At 37.8% G+C, this 19,543-nt stretch overlaps 2 protein-coding genes across 3 annotated transcripts; both read left to right on the forward strand.

Annotated features, from left to right (window-relative positions):
- Positions 1-760: 760 nt before the first annotated feature.
- LOC103506470 lies at positions 761-7,544 on the forward strand. The gene is made up of 4 exons (XM_008470858.1): positions 761-857; positions 4,571-4,718; positions 5,158-5,317; positions 7,446-7,544. Exons 1-4 carry the CDS (start codon positions 761-763, stop codon positions 7,542-7,544), a joined length of 504 nt encoding a protein of 167 aa, XP_008469080.1.
- Positions 6,974-19,363, forward strand: LOC113466270. Of its 2 annotated transcripts, none has more exons than XM_026821515.1 (2): positions 6,974-8,375; positions 19,235-19,352. In XM_026821515.1, the coding sequence occupies exon 1, from the start codon at positions 7,873-7,875 to the stop codon at positions 8,329-8,331; it is 459 nt and encodes a 152-aa protein (XP_026677316.1). In that variant the 5' UTR covers positions 6,974-7,872; the 3' UTR covers positions 8,332-8,375; positions 19,235-19,352. The 2 variants fall into 2 exon arrangements, 1 of the variants encoding a protein (XP_026677316.1); XR_003390714.1 differs by lacking the exon at positions 6,974-8,375 and adding an exon at positions 11,370-11,618 and having other exon boundaries at positions 19,235-19,363.
- The last annotated feature ends 180 nt before the right edge of the window (positions 19,364-19,543 follow it).

The following is a 19,543-nucleotide window of genomic DNA, read 5'->3' on the forward strand; positions in this document are numbered from 1 at the left end:
TAGAGGGTATAGAGAGGACAGAAAAATGACCAGTTGGTAAATAGAGAGTGGGGGTAGGGAGACAGGAGGATAAAGAGAGAAGAGAAAGAAGAGGGACAAGAAATCATAGACCAGGAACCAGGACTGGATCCAAAGGTCACCTAAAGGGATGAAGAAAAAGGGCAGAAGCGAAAGCATTCGTTCTCTTTGTCTGTTCTGTGTCGGAGGTTGGGAACTTCTTGGTTGGACGAAGACAGAGATACAGGAGGCAGACCTCTCGTCACCTTGTGTTTATAAAACAAGTATTGTTTATGCTTATAATGTTTGTGGTATAAGTATGTTTTGTGTACTTATAACATTATGTATGTGTATACTGTTTAGGTATCCTATATTATAGTTTGACCAGCATATATTATGCACAAACAGTTAATACAGAATGGAGGAAAACCACGGAATGGATGCTCAAAATTGTAAAATAAATGAAACAAAGGTTTTAATTTGGCACCGATATTTTTTTATTGAAAAGTTTACTGGTTCGTATCTAAAATTATTTATATCTCCCACTAGTCAAATGTGGGTCGATCAGATTTTTGTCAAACCATGATGACTTGTGTACTTGTGAAGACAGTTTACATGATATTTGTAGATAGATGTTTTCACTATAATAAATTATGACCTTATCAGAAATTTTACATGTCCTTTCCGGACTTCATACTGGTGTGGCGTCGAACCTGAGGGCTTTGCCCCTAAAATTGACTACCTCAACTAGGTATTTTCCACGATGGGAGAGCAAACTAATAATAATCTCCAATGTGAAACTTGTGATCTTGAGGAGGACTCTGCGGACATTGATATCAAATGTAAACTATGCTGCAAGGGTATTTCCGCTTCGTTTTTGTCAAGCTACCCCGAGCAAGACCACTAAATGGATGAGTGACATGAACGGCCATGCCTTAAGGATTTCGGCTAGTCTAATAATAGAACAATTTGATAAAAAATAAAGTTGAGCAACAAGTTTATAAAAAAAATAAAATCATACCTACTGATGATCACATAAAATGTTAAAATTTTCTAGATCTCTGGTTAAAATAGTGCCCTTGAAGTGCCCTGGCCAGCGGTAATAGCAAGTTGAATGCACAAGTGTCCGATGGATCACTGAAGTTAAGTAAAGTTGGGTGTGTTTGCTGTCAGTATTGGTGACTATCTGGACATGAATTACTTGCTGAGGGTAATTCCCGGTGCTTGTCTTGTGAGTAAGTATAGCAATGATGGATCTTGTGAGAAGCGATTTTAGTGGTAGTTCAAGATCAAGTGTCATTCTGTCACTGGGCACTGACGTATATCCAGCCTCACGGCGTGGGCGGCTCCGGGAGGGACACTTAGAGGCTTTTGAGAGACCCCTAAAATTACCAATCCCCAAAAAAGTAGCTAACAAGCATCTAAATAGTTCACTGCAATCCGAACTACTCGAATCAGTATCACGTGAACCCAGGAAATCCCCCAGAACTTGAAAGATATCGTAATCGTCAGATCAGTAGCAGGTAGCATCTGAGTCATTCTTGTAAACGCTAAATTCTTGTAAATAATTATCGTATTATCAAGTAAATTTTAGTAAAATACACAACTACTCCTACTGTGGTCTTTGTTCACGCAAAAGCACTTGAGGAACGAGAACTCTGATCCCCCGATTTGTAAAAGTTTAATTCTTGGTCCTATACTCCAGATTTTGTAGGTCCTAACCAGGGATAGGGATATAAAATGAAAGTCTGATGGTTTTAATGTGAAATTACTTAACATATTACAATATACGTACCTATCTACTTGGCCGCATTAATATTGTTAGTATTAGCAGACGCAGGAGAAGTTTACATACATTGTTACCTACTGCTCTCATCTCTGATATGCGGGTAGATAAAAATGGACTAAATAAAAAGTAGCTAACAAGCATCTAAATAGTTCACTGCAATCCGAACTACTCGGATCAGTATCACGTGAACCCAGGAAATCCCCCAGAACTTGAAAGATATCGTAATCGTCAGATCAGTAGCCAGGTAGCATCTGAGTCATTCTTGTAAACGCTAAATTCTTGTAAATAATTATCGTATTATCAAGTAAATTTTAGTAAAATACGCAACTACTGTGGTCTTTGTTCACGCAAAAGCACTTGAGGGACGAGAACTCTGATCCCCCGATTTGTAAAAGTTTAATTCTTGGTCCTATACTCCGGATTTTGTAGGTCCTAACCAGGGATAGGGATATGAGATGAAAGTCTGATGGTTTTAATGTGGAATTACTTAACATATTACAATATACGTACCTATCTACTTGGGCGCATTAATATTTTTAGTATTAGCAGACGCAGGAGAAGTTTACATACATTGTTACCTACTGCTCTCATCTCTGATATGCGGGTAGATAAAAATGGACTAAATGTCTATTATAATGAATACAATAATGAAGAATGTATTTACGTGTGAATGATTAAAAGCACCCTTCATTCATCATCAACACAATTTCATTACATCTGTCCATTTTTTATGCTTCGATGATTAGTTGATTAGTAACGTAACCCCTTTGGCATGTCCATGTCGGTACGTAGGTACGAGTATGTCGTATAAACTGACGAAGCATATACCTTACCCATACTGGTTTCGGTGTGATGTCATTCGAACAATCAAAAAGTCCAACATCTCCTTTTAAGAAGAATCGAATCACACAATCACCTTATCAGTTTATTAATAAGAGATAGACCAGAGCTAGAAATATGCGTTGGTAGAAGCAAGATGTAGAGCTGTTGGGATAGAAAGAAGAATCAGAGCCAGAATCATTGGGACACGAGACTAATCCTAATAGGCATTGTAATAATCAAACACCACAATATGCTAACACTGACAACATGACAAATTCTGCGACCTCTTTCTCAATATTGGATATTGGTAGTTCTGGTTCCTCCCGTTCCTCATACCTTTTACAATATCTTTTTATTTATTAGTTCCTAGCAAAAGTCATAAATAAGGGAAGGTTGGCCACAATTCCCCTTAGAATCGTTACAAAACCGATACATATTTCAGCCTGTTCTGTAAGAATCTCACTCATGTTGCCAAGCTTTGTGATCACACGCTACTTTGGCATGCTGTTGGCACTTAACCTTGCCAATATATTGCCTGAACTTGCAGACTTGTGCAGAGCTTGGGTCTTCTATGTATATTATATTGTGTGGAGGCGATCTTAAAGCTGCTCTATCTATCGACCAAAGAGTTCAACGTTCAATCCCCGGTAAAGGTTAACAATATGTTTTTCTCGCTTATGCGATATTTCGTTTTGTAATCTTGTTTGCAATGTTTGTCAGAGGCGTGGTGCGGTGGAAGCAGATAGATGTTATTAACCTTATAAGTAGGTGTTTTTTTTCGTTTTTATGTTGTATTAGTATCATGTTATTTCTTTTCTCGACGTTTTGTATGGTTTGGGTTGGAAGATATAAGGTGTTTCCTTTCATCCCTTTCTTTTTCTTTCCATCTTCCCTCTCCTTCGTAAGGACTTTACATTCCCTAAATCTTACAACGTGCCATTTCTAATTCTTAGGAACAAATCTACTTTTAGGTACAATGTCAAAGTTGTCTGTTACGCATCTGCAAAAGCTGTTTAGGCTGGCGCAAATCCTACTCTTACAAAAGTTCACGATAAAGGAGATCAACAGACCACTCTTGCTACTCCACTGATCGCTGGTTCGATCTCTGGGTGCAGTTCAATATTGCACACCACAACCACACGGCTTGGTAACAATATGAGACCAAGATGTCTCATCCCACATATCTACCCAGTGGTTATTAAAATTATGCAAGCTCCATTGTCCTTTTTTTTTAAGAGGTTTGACAGAGGGAACTGTAACTGCTATGGTCTTATCGTCCCGAAATCGAAGAGAGAAGGAAGACAGGATAGGAGAAAGCCAGCCGTTCCGAGAACGAACAGTATCCCAGCAGGATAAAATCCGCCCCGGGCAGGAATCGAACCCGCGGCCTAGCGCTTACAAGGCAGACGCACTACCAACTAAGCTAACTAGGCTGGCTCCATTGTCCTTACTTTTTGCAGAATCTTAGGCAATACAGTATCTTGGGCAATATCTCAAGTATTATATTTGGCGCTGGTTTTGTCGCCGGATGGAGCTCAATGCTCCTGTCGCGTCGATAAAACAACCTCAGTTTTAAGAGCGATGTAAAACGGTAAAATGCATAAAGGTGTGTCCACACATAGTCGACCGGCCGTCGATGCACATCGATTAATGGTCGATCAACTAGCAGAAATCCGGAGCAAAGCGACGGAGTAAATCCTTAAGGTCGCTTCGCTTCGGATTTCGGCTAGTCTAATAATAGAATAGGTAAAACAATTTGATAAAAAAATAAAGTTGAGCAACAAGTTTATAAAAAAATTAAAATCATACCTATTGATGATCACTTAAAATGTTAAAATTTTCTACATCTCTGGTTAAAATAGTGCCCTTGAAGTGCCTGCACATCGATTAATGATCGATCAACGGCCGTCGACTATGTGTGGACACACCTTTAGAAACAAAATATTTGCATTTCGATTTCAGGAAAAGAGTACGTGGCCGCTGTCGGGCTAGCACCTGAGCCATCCGGTTACTCCAAGGTATATAATCCCGACGTAAATCCCACCACTTTGGCGGACATGGTGGCCGGTGCATATCGATCCCTGCACACCTATATCCCGGACAAAATTGAGTAAGTTTAGTTTCTCGGGATTCTCGGGGCCCATGGTCCTTCTTCGAAACATAGTCCTTCTTTGTTTGCTCAAGATAATACACTATACAGTTATTGATTTGCCAAAGATTTTATTGATTAGCAAAAAAAAAAAAAAAAAAAAAAAAAAAAAAAAAAAAAAAAAAAAAAAAAAGAACCTATCTTTAACCTATACCTTCCATCCCAAGTATGTATTGTGAAATCTCCAAATAACAGACACTCTCGGTCTGGAACACTCCACCATTTATGAGAGGTGTCCTCCACTATTCGGAGGTTTTTCCCATAAGAAACTGATAAAAATGTCTCCGTTTCAGAGGTGTTTGTTTGGAGGTTTTACTGTATTTACCTTCTAGTACCTAATTACAAATATATGTAGGAATAAAATTATACTTATTGAATGTGTTGATGTTCATTTCCTCAGTTTCGTCACTGAAGATCGCAAAGTGTCCTTGTCGATTCCGATCAGCCAAGGGTTTCACAATCCTGGCCCGACTTTCGCCGTCAAGGAAAACTTCGACCTTCTCCTCCGAGGCCAAGCCACACAGCTTCAAGATAAAGCCGACCAGTTTATATCAGAAGAGGTAAGTGGACGGTATTTACATATGTAGGTTTCGTGTACGTAACGTCGCTTCGCACCCTTAGGCCAGCCACTCACTATCAGGTGGACCCGACAGGTACGGCTGAAAAGGTCCGCCTGGCAGCTGTACATACCTGATATCTGATGAGCACACACACTATCAGGTAGATCTGAAAGGCGGACCTGATCAGGTGTACCTGTCAGGTGTACCTGTCAGGTCTACCTGATAGTTACCCTTCAAGATAACCAGGCTAGCGACAGGGTTTGTTTTTGTAATTCTTCTTGCTTCTTAGTTTTCAATGGCTTGTGGCTATCACTGACTAATTGACATTACCTTGACTAATTGCTTATCCAGCGTGTTATCTAGCCGTACAGGTACTTAGTTTTCAATGGCTTGTGGCTATCACTGACTAATTGACATTACCTTGACTAATTGCTTATCCAGCGTGTTATCTAGCCGTACAATACGCATGTCGAGGTCAGTGTCTATTAGCTTATCTCTAGGCTAGTGTTGCTAGCTTGCTAGATGATGACCTAAAATATTCCCTCTAGATTTTCTCCAACAGGAAAATCCTCTAGATTTTTGTACATGCCTTTCTTTACGAGTACCTAAATATCCCTTTATAGCCTTGACTACCCCACATCCTACTCAAACTTCTCAACTTCCTGTGAATTCATTATACATAGTTATAAGAATAAAGGGTGTGACAAAGATTAGGGGTGGGAGAGCAATAGAAAATAGGGGGGGGGAGACACGGAGAAGGAAAAGAAGAAACACACTTCCTCCTCTTTTGTACACGCAAAGTGGAACCAAGTTTGCAGTACAAGTTACAAGTTATTGTTTGCATAATAACAATGAAGACTTGAGAAGTAGGTACCTAGCATTAGTAGGTAGGTATACCTGTCTAGGTAATAACAATAACTAATAAGTCCAATAACCATAGCAACAAAGAAGCAATGTTGATAATATTGCGGGCTTTGATGCTAATCTCTCGAACACACGTGCAAACTCAAAACCACACCTACAATTATATCAATATTCAGGTTGTTTTTCAGTCTCTTGCATTGGCAATAAAAACTGTCTGAAGTCTGCAAATAGAGAGGGGCGAGCCTCCCTAATTTCATCTCTTGCACCCCTCGTCTCACGTAATTTTACCTCGTCCTCCCACCCTGAAAAACCCCCCTTTTCCTCCCTCCCCCTACCCCCTTTTCATCCACCCTATACCACCCAGTCACACTCAGTAGGTACTCCTTTTCTTGTTTCCTCTTTTTACCTTCTTTATCCTATAGAAAGGAAAGTAATGTAATCGGCTGTTTACTTTGTATTATTCTTCTATTTCCCTCCCTCTGTTCGTCTCCATTTCCTCTATCCTGACCATCTGATATCTTTAGCACACATCTCTTCTCGCTTTATCTCGCTCTTCATCTCTGTAGTCTGTACCCTTCCCCCCTCCCGTATAAGCTTAATCCAACTCTAGGGCTATTTGCCCCTACACCTAAGTCTCAGGGTGGGCTTTTTTCCCCTCTCCATCCTACTGTTCATCTTCCCACTTCTCTGTCCGCTATAACGGCTCTCAGCCTCTCCATTTCTCATCTCTATACGCCCTGTCTTGCCTTTATCGCCCATCTGACCCCAGTACTGCCCATCTTCCCCATAATGAAGGTCACTGCTTTTGTCTTATAAAAGGACTTGATTCTTATATTTACCTTCATTCCCCAAGTGGTTTCAACGCTTTTAAACAAGAACAAGCAGTAGATAAGCTCTTACCTTCTTACTCAATCAGAAAACAAACAGAGGTCTTCCATTGACTCGAAATGTTCTACAGAAGTGCTTCAGTTTAGCACACTCGTACACTAGCCTCCAGGTGAGCCCACCAGTGAGAGGTCCAGTAACGTCTAGTTCACATGACTCCCAGAAGACAGCTTATGTCATCAGACTAATTAATTCTGGTCAGTAAGTAGAACTTTACAAACTCCATGAGAACCATTCACCATCAAATACATAACTATGTCATTTGTCGCCTAATAAGGCAGCTATGCCAAAACCGCAGCACCAAACTCTTTCAAAGTTCAAATAATGAAAGGAGTCTGATGACTGGAGAGTTATGAAGTTAGTCAACTATTGATTCTAGATCGTTATCGTAACTTACTACACCTGTCAAGAAATTCTGTGGATTCTGAATTTCATCAAAATTCAAAGATTGCGCAACTTGAAAGGCAATCATAAGTGAATCAAATGGTACCTAATGTTATGCAGGAGTTGACTTGGGGTGAATTATCTTTTCATTTTGACCTGATATTGATGTCCAATATTGATCAGTGGTAATGGGCAAGTGGGCATACTTGTACTTAGATATGTAAGTAGGTACAACCTAGTTACCCATAGTTCTGATTCCCACACCAAAACCCCCACAGAGTTTACTACCTTGGTTGGTTTTCTGGCTAGAAATTCTATTCTTGCTGAAGAGGCAATAAAGTTCAATGAGATTTATCACATTATTGGCTTGGAAAGTTTCCATCCTCACCACTCCTCAACACCTCAACTAGGTATTTTCCACGATGGGAGAGCAAACTAATAATAATCTCCAATGTGAAACTTGTGATCTTGAGGAGGACTCTGCGGACATTGATATCAAATGTAAACTATGCTGCAAGGTGGTACAAGATGCAGTGTCCGTCATCTGTGGACATTGGTTCTGCTCCAAGTGCCTGGACAAATACTTCCGTCTGGTCCAGAAGACTCCTAAAGTTTGTCCAGTGTGTGAGTATGCTATAACGGATGAGGAGAAACACTTGAGTTACGTGGATAGAGAATTGGAGCTATCCAGTACTGAGAAGTTCTACAAGGCTTGGACCAACAAGTATCAGACATACAGTGACTTCCCAACAGGAGAATGGGACAACTGGTCTGCTGAGCCAAATGATGAGGATGTTTCGTCAGTTGATAGTCGTCTTGTCGATCCTGGAGACAATTCTGAACAATGTACAGACTACTTGAGTTCGAGTGCAAGTGAATAATCAATCTCGTCCTATCGTTCTAACGAGTATTTTGTTTTCCCATGGTACAAACAAGACTTTGTGTGTTTGGCAAATGTTCTTGCTTGTCTCTAATTAATAACATTAATGTCTTCTGTGTTTTTAGTGTTTACGCTTTGGCAGGAACAGAGCCTAGATTAGTGTATGACTACTTGAGTTCGAGTGCAAGTGAATAATCAATCTTGTCCTATCGTTCTAACGAGTATTTTGTTTTCCCATGGTACAAACAAGACTTTGTGTGTTTGGCAAATGTTCTTGCTTGTCTCTAATTAACAGACTACTTGAGTTCGAGTGCAAGTGAATAATCAATCTCGTCCTATCGTTCTAACGAGTATTTTGTTTTCCCATGGTACAAACAAGACTTTGTGTGTTTGGCAAATGTTCTTGCTTGTCTCTAATTAATAACATTAATGTCTTCTGTGTTTTTAGTGTTTACGCTTTGTTCATTCGTCTGGCTTACTAATTAATCTCAAGTCGTATTGTTAATTGTTTTATTAATCTTGTGGATACTTCATCACCTGTATCTTATTATCCCACTGCGCGCACTTACACGGATCATTTAATATGTTTATCAACATCACGTTTACACAATTATGTGTGTTTTACATGAGCTACCATCACTCGGGCGTTTCATTGTGGACTGTTGTCTCACATTAGAATTGTGTTGGGAAAAATGTTCTTAACGTGTGTTATCCTACCTACGTGTGTTATCATATTCAATAATAATATGTTAATTGAATGATCAATAAGTTTTAATTAATTTATTAAGAAAATAATTTTTCCCATAACCATGCAAGGGAAAAATAATGGGTTCTCATTTCTCAATTAACATACTTATAGCCATGTATTTACCTACTTTTGCATGTATTACATTGTTACATATCATATCAATATGTAATTATTATTGTGTAGGGTAAAAGGTGAATTATTTAATTTATGTTAGGAAATTATCTCCATGATGAAGAATAATAACTCCATAAAGGTTATAACTTGGAACACAAGCCACTGACACTTATCTGGCAGTTTTCGTTTGTGAAAGGCAACAGTTTCATAATTGGGTTTTTATTGCTCAATATGGTGGAAATTGCCCAATAGCTTATCGTCCAACAGAGGCTCACGCGCTCATGTCACATCATACGCCTGTGGAGTGGACCTTTAGCTATTATTTCGTAGTCCAAATTGCTATCTATGTTCGAGTTTCCTAAGTCCACCTTGAACTTTGAATTAGAACCAAGTGCACTGATCCTTTGCAACTTGAAACCTCAAAACCTCACGCTGTCTAGCTTATAGCCTTAACCTTTGGCCTTCTAGCTTATTGTTGACCAAGGACCAAGTGATAAGTATTTCTATCAACGCTGTCTAGCTTATAGCCTTAACCTTTGGCCTTCTAGCTTATTGTTGACCAAGGACCAAGTGATAAGTATTTCTATCAAATTGATTTCACATTAATCTATGTCAGGTTGAATAGTAATGATGTAATGAATAATATGATAATAATGAGTCATTTTCCTCCATCTATGACTAAACTACAAAAAATTATCTGTCCGTGATTTTACTTGAGCTTTCCTGTTACTGGAAATGAGAAAACGTTCATTTATTTGTCTCCAAAATCATCCTAATCGAAAAGAGCGCACTTTGCATTGCTAAACACATGGTTCCTAATTCTGATGGCAGGTGTTATTGACGATATGATATGTAGCAACTAACAAGTTTACAGTCCCCGAGAATTCCGAGTAATGGTTTCGTTATTCGGTTATTCTGTGTATAACGCCATCGAGTGGACTCTGGTGTGAGATGTTGATAACAAGTGATAACAAGTTGAATTGATAAGGAATGAATCATATTTCATATGTGTGAGTGTGATATATCATCCAGGAACTCGGGTTACATCAGGGTACAGGGTCAAATCAGAACTCCAGGACAAAATCTACTCACATGAAAAACTGTTAGGCCGAATTTTCTCCCTTATCCATACTTAGTATTTATTATTGTTATTATTAATCATTACACCTATTACATTACTCATTACCACCTTTGTAGAGCAGCGCAAGTTTCTTTTGGTACAGAAATTCTTGGTTAGGTAACTCTAATGTGGAGACCAAACTCAATATTTTCACATTGCGGTCTTCAGATTTGACCAACTTTTCAGGCAAGCAAGCACATGTAAACGGTGAGAATTTCTTAAAGTAGTTACATATCTACATCTACCCAGAAATGTAAAACCACTGACTGGACAATGATCTTTGAGGTTTGTCAAAATCAATCAGTTGAATCAATATGAAACATGGAACAAAGAGTGAATTTGTCGCTCGAACTGATATGTAGACTACTATCATTATCTGAAATGTCTCTTACCATTAGTGTATGAATTGGAAACCTTGTCAAATAAACAATAGGTATGCCACCATAAAGTCGCATGCCTGTTTTCATATCGACATGAACATATCAGTGAAAGTCTTGTTAGCTACCTAATAAATATTTAATGCTCATCAATTTATTGAGTCCTAATATGATACATCACAAGACACTTTCTTTCATTCAAAAAATGACAATGAGAAATGATGATGTGTCAGCATAAGTAAGTAGGTAGATACCCGCAGTAAATATGATCAATATGAGCGTAATCAGCATAATGTTGGCTAAACAACAAAGAATGATAGATACTGTAGGATTGTTGATACGGGCAATTTGATGACCAATGCACATATTTACCACTCACACATCATGCCAAAATAAACATTAAACAAAGAGCAAATGGCCAGTACCTACAATGATGTGTCAGCATAAGTAAGTAGGTAGATACCCACAGTAAATATGATCAATATGAGCGTAATCAGCATAATGTTGGCTAAACAAAAAAGAATGATAGATACTGTAGACTGTAGGATTGTGTTGATATGGGCAATTTGATGACCAATGCACATATTTACCACTCACACATCATGCCAAAATAAACATTAAACAAAGAGCAAATGGCCAGTACCTACCTGAATATGTAGATAGATACCCACCACTATTTATGAATGGTCAATTGATCATTCGACAAATGAATGGAACGTGCTTTTGAATAGGTAGTCAATATGCTTAAATTTAGTATTTACATACTCGTATGTGGGTGGTCCTTTGATATCTACCCTATTGTTAACTGATCTTTATAGCATAGCTATATGATTTTGCTTATCAATGTTAATACTTAGTTTCATTCTACTCAGAACATTTTGAAAGTCAAGGCCTCCAAAAGTTGAGTTTGATATTGATTAGGGCGTAAGGTAAGTTATTTTAAATATCATGATGTTTTTTATGTCTAAAGTAATCTATCTGTGCGTCACTGATTTGACCTACCTTCCTACCCATAGCTGTGTAAACAAAGATAAGATAAGTAAACTACTCCTCAATCTTCTAAATGAGAGTGTAAACAAGACACTTTAGATATAGACGAAACACGGAATTACGAACCTATTTGAATATCTACCATCAGCAATATTATAGTGACACATGCTATAGATCTCGGGTTCAATTCTAGTATACTTGTTATTCCACTCAACTGCACTCTGCAATGAAGGTTATGGAAATGTCATCTCAATGGTTTCATGGTCACTCTAAAGTTCTTCCACTGCAATCATACTCGATGAATCATAGTGAACAGAGCAGTGTTATTAGTGTAGCATAGTTGCATAGTGGGCTCAACCATTGGCTCACGGTGTGCTAGGACGCTAGGAGTAACCATAGAGTCTATAGACTGTGGGGTTGTACCAGTGGGGCCCGTATATCCTGCTTTAACCTTTAGAGTGCCGACACTTTATAGTTATGCCGTGGCTATCCAATAGGTACAACTCATGCACAAGTGCACATACATTTTTCCTGATTTGTCTATGCTATCCCCAAACCCACTGTTGATAAAGCCATGTTTCCTCTTCAAATGTATCTCTTTGATTCAGCTAAAAATTTAATTTGTAGCATGACAGCCTGATTGCATTGTCGACTGCTATGGTTTCCATTAATTTGAACAAATTCCAAATGCACAGTTCCTAATTCCGGCACTCATTCTTGCCCTCAATTACTTGTAACATATGGAAATGAAATTTTAAAATTTTCATTGCATTCATGAGACAATTGTTGTTGAAATTTGCTATAACTTCCGTTTTCTGGACAAATTTCTAATGGGTGCTCCACTGAAACAAAATCCATGGCCAGATTGGGATTCAGTATATTTTGTGATGTTGTAGATCTAATGAAATACTCAATAATCATAGTATTGATATCCAGGAGATTCTATCAAAATTAAACATACCTACATAGTACATATTAACACTTTGAGTGCCACGTTAGTCATATATGACTGACACCACAAAGTCCGAATAGGCTCCGTTAGTCACTATTGACTGACACGGGGGCCTGTGGGGAAATTACACCTTTTTTGCTTGGGCACGCAAATTGTTAAAATGCTCAAAATTATTCAGGCAGTAATCTAGAGATTCCAAGGTATCCTAGGAGAACATGTGAGGGAATATCACATGTGTGTCATACTCGTACCTACACTCAGCACATTTAGCGTACCAATTTAGAATTACCTACCTACGTATCTAGATACGATATCAATTCGATTTAATAACATAATGAAATGTTCATTTTACCAACGGAGATTGACGATATTTATGGCTTATCAACTCATCTTTCCTCAAATCATCATTATTCATCACAACCTCCGCGAGGATTTAAAGAGACCACATCAATTGAGATCACAAATGTGTACATATGCTTGATGTGTTTAACTAGGGATATCCGGTCTGGCAGTACGGTTTTTACCTACGGGATGATTCTGTGTACCTCTTACTGTGTTAGACGAAATCTTTGAACTTGGAAAAGCAGATTTTAAAAACATAAAAAAGTAAAAACGAAGTTGAAAATATAGCAACTTCCTCAAAGTAGAAAGAAGCTTGTGCTGTGGCCGCTCCGCGCCTTTAGGTTATATGTATCTACAACTCGCATAGGTCACCATCTTAAATGACAATACTCGCATAGGTATTTTGATAAAGTCACGCACTTCATTCATTTCCATATGTCACCAATAAAATTATCACATTCCTTTCCTAGTCATAAAAAAGTAGGCAATTGTAAATATCTATTCAAATAATTATCAACCTACCTGATTCCGTAAAATTAATCAGGAATTCCTCTCGGAACTTTGCTGAAATCCACCACGAGAGTTTTTTGATGAAGCAGTTTTATCAGGTTGGATTCAGTAGGTCTGATTATAAACTCGCTTCCAGTGAGAATTCTACACATACTCGTTTATGTAATGGCTTTACAACTATCCAGGTGGCTATGTTCAACATAATTCAAGTTTGTAAGTAGGTAATGCCATGTTAATAGGGAATAGCGCCGTATGTTGAATAAACCTATGTAGAATGCCTTATTGGTGGTTCACATATAATGCTTACAGACGAACAGCCTATAAGAATCTGGGATGTGAATAAATTAGGAATTTAATTTGCACCTAGGTACATATCTATGTAATTAATCTACGCAGCATCTTGGCAAACTGATGTAGTTTTGCAAGTTCGGGTTTACTCGAGATGGCTGAAAGATCAGAGGGAAATTTTGCTTTCTCCAAAGAAGTTACGGGCTCGAGTAAGTTTTAGAAAGGTGCCTTTTAGAGTTTGCACTTTTACATTCTATTCCTACTGCCTCGTCTTACGTTATGAAGGAGTCACACAATTAAATCGATTTATTTGGCGCTAAGCGCAAATCGATTTAAAATTATCGGTCTATTAATAGATGGTCTATGGTAGATTTCATAAGAACATACGAAAGTCGTTGATTTCAAGCCCATGTGAAAGTAGGTATTTGGTGATAGATTTTAATGATAACTCTGAACTGAAGACGAAATTGTCTACTAATATGTAAATACGTACCAATGTATAGGTCTTAATGTAGGTACTTGTCAACTATGTATATTCGTTCTATTGTAGGCAATGTAGGCATTATTCCAATTATTAAAGTAATTAAGTACTCAGGGGGGTCAAATCCTCAGCCAGCATTGATGCTAGAAAATATAGAAATCCTATTTCAAGTCTACGCTACATATGTTAAGATGACAGGGGACATCTAGTACCCATCATAATCCTAGAAACAAGTTTAAATGAATGTGCATTCAGAGTTTAGACATAGAAAATGAACTTTTACTAACTTAGTTAGGAAATGTGAAATGATCACTTTTGTATACCGGATGATACTAGAAATAAGAAGCCGCCATTTTTTATGAATATTTCTTTTATTGAAGGAAAAGCTGGTACAGGCAAAATGTAGGTAACACTTTTTCATTGCCTCTACTAAGATTGGTTTTCTATTTATTGTCTCAATAGATATATACACTTGTGTCAACTTAGTACTCTCACTCAACGGCACGGACTATGTCTCAATCCCTAATCACAGCTAATCCAAAGTTAACACGTTGTCAATGTAACCACGTTATGTAATGGGACTTTGGAAGAAGAATAGATATTAGACGTAGAAATAACACAAATATCCACGGGTATAGAAATAACATAAATGTATCCACTATGTAGACATTATTAGAGCACACGATAGGTTGAAGATCCCATGGGAAGAAAGTAATCTCCGTAGACCCAGGATGTGAAGTTTACATCACGGATGAGCTTTGTATTGTAATTCACACTCATATCTTGCATAGATCATGTAACATGAGATCGCACGTTTGCGAATGAATAAACGTATTTTACATAATAGCCCGAGGTGCCTTGGTCCTGACTTTTCCAACTTTGCATTTGATGACTAATGGTCCAGATGTAGGGTCTATATTTTGAATTATTATTTATATCATTAGATTCATTCGCCATGATTGTCATTATGCGTAGGTATGAAAATTCAAACACTTTTCAGGGTTACAATGAATGAAATCTTAGAAGTATCAGCTTTGACTATGGCGCAGGCAAATCATTCAATTTGTTTTCTGAATGTCATAAAATCTTCAGAAGCGCCTTTGGCAGAACAGCCTTTGAAACTTGAACGCTTTTGTGGGTAACTAGAATAACTAGCATGAGAATGAATCGTCTGTAATAAAAGGACATGGTAAATTAGGTATATGATTTTGTAGGGAAGGTAGGTAGGTACCATAATCATCTTTAAGACTACAATACCATCTAACAAGAGCATACCTAACATAGGTACAATGATGCCTAATAGCCACAATCCGGCACGGCCGTACGCATACAGAAACAATCACCAAACATATTTTTTAATTATCCAAGTCTGGGTCTGGAGTCGTGCTTTAATGGTCCATTCATAAATCACACATACACAATAGCCCGGCGTGTTACAAAAAGCCCGAGGGAGGAGTGAAAGTAATCTACTTGAGGGAGAACGGGAGCAATTCAAAAAAATGAACGAAACCCACCAAGATTTGAACTTCCGCCATACATTCACCTGAACAATCACACATTGTGATCTTTCGGGAATCGAAAGTGTGAACTGGTCGAATTTAAATTGTGCCACAGCTATCAATTGATAGGATCTACATTTTACCTGGTGCCCAGAATATATGGACGAATGTACGCTCAAATCGTGTCCATTCAACAAACTTAACTATGTCTATCAATATCAATTCCGCTCACTAATTGACATACCAAATATCCATGATTTGTGGTACTATCCTGGACTCCCTGTTTTAACGTACATTTACAGAAATGGACAGAAACTGTGTATGTAGAAATAGAAATAACTATACATGGACAGACTACACAGAGCTGTATTCTGATGAACGGATCAGCGAACTTATTAATGATCTCTTGTTTATTTACTAGGTATTGTTCATGGTACCTATCATTGGAAATAACAAAGCTCAACCTTTCATTAGGTGCCTTGGTTTCATAACGTTGAGTCAATCTATCATCATCGTCTGAGCAGCTTTCATTGTATTCTTCTACAATAGTTCTTGCGAAACACAAAAAACAATGACATTTCTTGCTGCAAGCAAAACCAATAACGAAGAATATTTCAACTGTAACGTACTTCACGTTTGGTATTTTTCACAATTGTATAGTTTAGTTTCTTTTATTGGTTGAAAATTAATTTTCAATAATTCATACTGTCGAATTGAAAGTCCTCTAATTGTAATTTGTTAATAAGGCAAATGATGAAATCCAAGATATGTACTTGTACCTACACCCAAACAATAAAAGAAAGGTACTCCTGATGTTCATCAAAAGAAGAACTCTCTCTTTTCTTCTTGCTCTTGTCTCCCCTTTTATCACTCTCTCCTTACTTCTAATCTTTCTCTCAGCTTGCATAATTAACACCAAGAGAAAGAAAAGGAGATCAGAAGATGTACAAAATATATTGAAGATTGAACATCCTAACGTCCAGTGTATGAGCTGCTCTAGGTCCCATCATTAGCGGATATAACACTGATGTTCCAAATAATTTGCCAAGAGCGTTGTTTAATGATGAACAGGTTTCAGATGGCATAGATATCTTCTGGTAACGTATAGTTAGTATCACCTATGTGGTAACATGACCAGATATTATGCGATTATCTAAGAGGAGTACCTGGTCGTCTTCTAATTGTAGTAACATCTTCCGATTTCCTATGCCTACTTGGAAGTATCCTTATATGGCGACGACCTTGAAAGCGGCCTTGATGTGGTTACGTCTCTTTCGTCAGTATTCCATTAAATTACAGAATTCTTCTTAAATTTTCAAAGAACGGTTCCTACCTCCGGCTGGATAAGTTTTCAGTTTTTGCCTGTGAACAAATAAACCACTGTGGGAATATTCTCTTCAGATCGTCAGAGATGTCATCTTGGATAAGGTCCATGACTGTTGTCCTCAATTATAGGCACATCACGCAGTGTTTCATTTGTTTCCTATTGGCTTTGCCAGTATTGTTTTGTGTAATCTCAACTTACAAGCACGTTCCTTGTCTTCCTGTACATGTGCTATCTTGTTATTATTGTACGTCTCGTTTTTGTTTCTCCAAATTAGAGGATAATATCTTCACATCTTTCTACGCCTTGTAATGTTTCCGTCCTCACTGGTTAATTTTCAACCAAAATCTCAACACTTCATGAGGACATTACTTAGATACATATTAGTTTGATGTCCTTTTCTTGTTGATGTTTTCTAAGAAGAATTAAATAGGAACTCAAAGAATTTGAGACTGATTGGCAAGGAATCTTCTTTGTTTCTTATAATTTTATACAAAGTTTCCAAAAAGTTGTTTGACCACAACGGTTGAGTGGCTAGTTCCTCTTGTAGAATCTGCGTATCACTCCTAGTGGCAAAGGATTAGGATATCATCTTTGAAGGAACTCCGCAAATCCTACCACACTCAGTCACATGTCATTCATACGAGCATCCAGGTTGAAGTCTTGAAACGTCTACTTCTTGGAAGGTCAAAGTCGATTGGTTGGCTACCTTTGCCAACTGACTAATTCTCAAATTCTTCTTATATAACATGAGGAATGGTCACATATTATTTATTATGTCATGTAGGTACCTACTCTCATTATACATTAAATATGTTATTCCAGAGGTAATAAGGTTCTACTAGCACATGAATGTTAAACAATATTGTACCCATACCAAGGTACTTACTGTGGTAAATAATGACTAAGGTCATGTTGTTTATAATGATAGTTACCTACCATGTTAGTTAATGGTAAACATAAAATCGTACGTAGGTTGAAGTATTAAGTGACGGTTGACAGTAGGTAAGCAGTGACATTTGATAGCTGACGGGTGAGAGCTTGTACCGTCACTCAAGTGACTGACGACCGTCAGAGCTCAGTGACTTTGTGACGTAAGGTTCTATTGTGACTCTGCGGTATTCAGTTACCGACCGATAGATTTTCACTGTGTTATGCCATGTTATGACACATGCAAGTATGGAAACTTGATCCCCCCCTCCGTCATGCTGTTTCTAGTTTTGCAACATTGTTTATTTCCGGAATTTCTCATCACAATGACAACTTACGTAGAACTCACAACACCTGTCCCGATCTAGTAATGGATATGTTAACAAAGGAAATTAATCTTTGTAAAATTAAAACCATTTTATACCAAACTTGTGTTCACTGACGGAGGGTGCAGTCACAATATTCTGTACTTGTTGTACCAACCTCTTGTTACAGAACATTCATCATGTAGTACTTGTACTAGATAGAATAAAAAATATTCACATGAAATATGAATGTGACATTAAATAATGAATTTTATTAGACTAAACTGGCTAATCTCTCAAAGCGGAAATTAAAGTTGAAGCAAACGACAAAAAAGTCCATAAAAAACTGCTCAAAAAGAGAATGTTGATTATCTATAGAAGTAAATCCGAACTATGAACCCACATGATTCAGAATTTCGATTGAATTAAAGTACATAAAATATGAGTAGGTATTCTGCAATGTAAGAACTTTGCCTCCGGCTATGTTCCGACTTACCGAGACTGCCTTGAGATGAATGCCTTTCTAAGGCAATTATTAGATAATACTACTAGGTACCTGTATGAATAATGAATTCCAAAGGTCTTTCCTTCCACACTTTCATTAAATCTGTGAATGACTTTATTCTCTCAAATCAACTTTTACTCACTTTTTACACCTTCTTAATAAGTGCAGTGTTTACACATACCATTCCTTTCTGTAGTAAACTGGTTCGAAATGATCCAGTTATTGATAAGAAGTCTAAAGTCTAATTACCTGACTTGTATCTGCCTACTTGGCAGCCAATTAAATGCTTATCCTAATCATTAGCCAAACACAGATAGAATGTGATCCTAGAGGTATTTCACTTGCTGTTTATAATATGTTATTTTCCCGGAAATTTCTATTCCGAGTCAGATAAAACCAATTCTTGGTTTTGTTCACAGATATGACGACGGACGGGATGGATTTCTCGATTTGGAAGAACTCAAGCGTATGATGGAGAAGCTGGGAGCGCCACAAACACACCTGGGACTGAAGGCCATGATCAAGGAAGTTGATGAAGATAACGACAACAAAATCAGCTTCAGAGAGGTAAGCGATGAATGAATGATGAGCTCATGAAGTGTCAAGTGACCCCTAACAAAGAGATAAATATGTATGTGTGATTGACAGTAGGTATCTTCCATCAAGATTACGCATTTACGCAAGTTAAAGTTAGGGAGCACGGATAGCCCAGTGCTTGCCATGCCGAA

Source organism: Diaphorina citri, unplaced genomic scaffold (genome assembly GCF_000475195.1).
Source record: "Diaphorina citri unplaced genomic scaffold, Diaci psyllid genome assembly version 1.1 scaffold237, whole genome shotgun sequence".
Taxonomy (NCBI): Eukaryota; Metazoa; Arthropoda; class Insecta; order Hemiptera; family Psyllidae; genus Diaphorina; species Diaphorina citri.

What these genes read in the sequence shown, in the direction of transcription:
- LOC113466270 (XM_026821515.1), top strand. Translation starts at nt 7,873, where the DNA reads ATGGGAGAGCAAACTAATAATAATCTCCAATGTGAAACTTGTGATCTT.
- LOC103506470 (XM_008470858.1), top strand. Translation starts at nt 761, where the DNA reads ATGGGAGAGCAAACTAATAATAATCTCCAATGTGAAACTTGTGATCTT. An exon ending in ATGTAAACTATGCTGCAAGG is followed by an intron (nt 858 to 4,570) that starts GTATTTCCGCTT and finishes TTTCGATTTCAG; the next exon opens with GAAAAGAGTACGTGGCCGCT. An exon ending in TATATCCCGGACAAAATTGA is followed by an intron (nt 4,719 to 5,157) that starts GTAAGTTTAGTT and finishes TCATTTCCTCAG; the next exon opens with TTTCGTCACTGAAGATCGCA.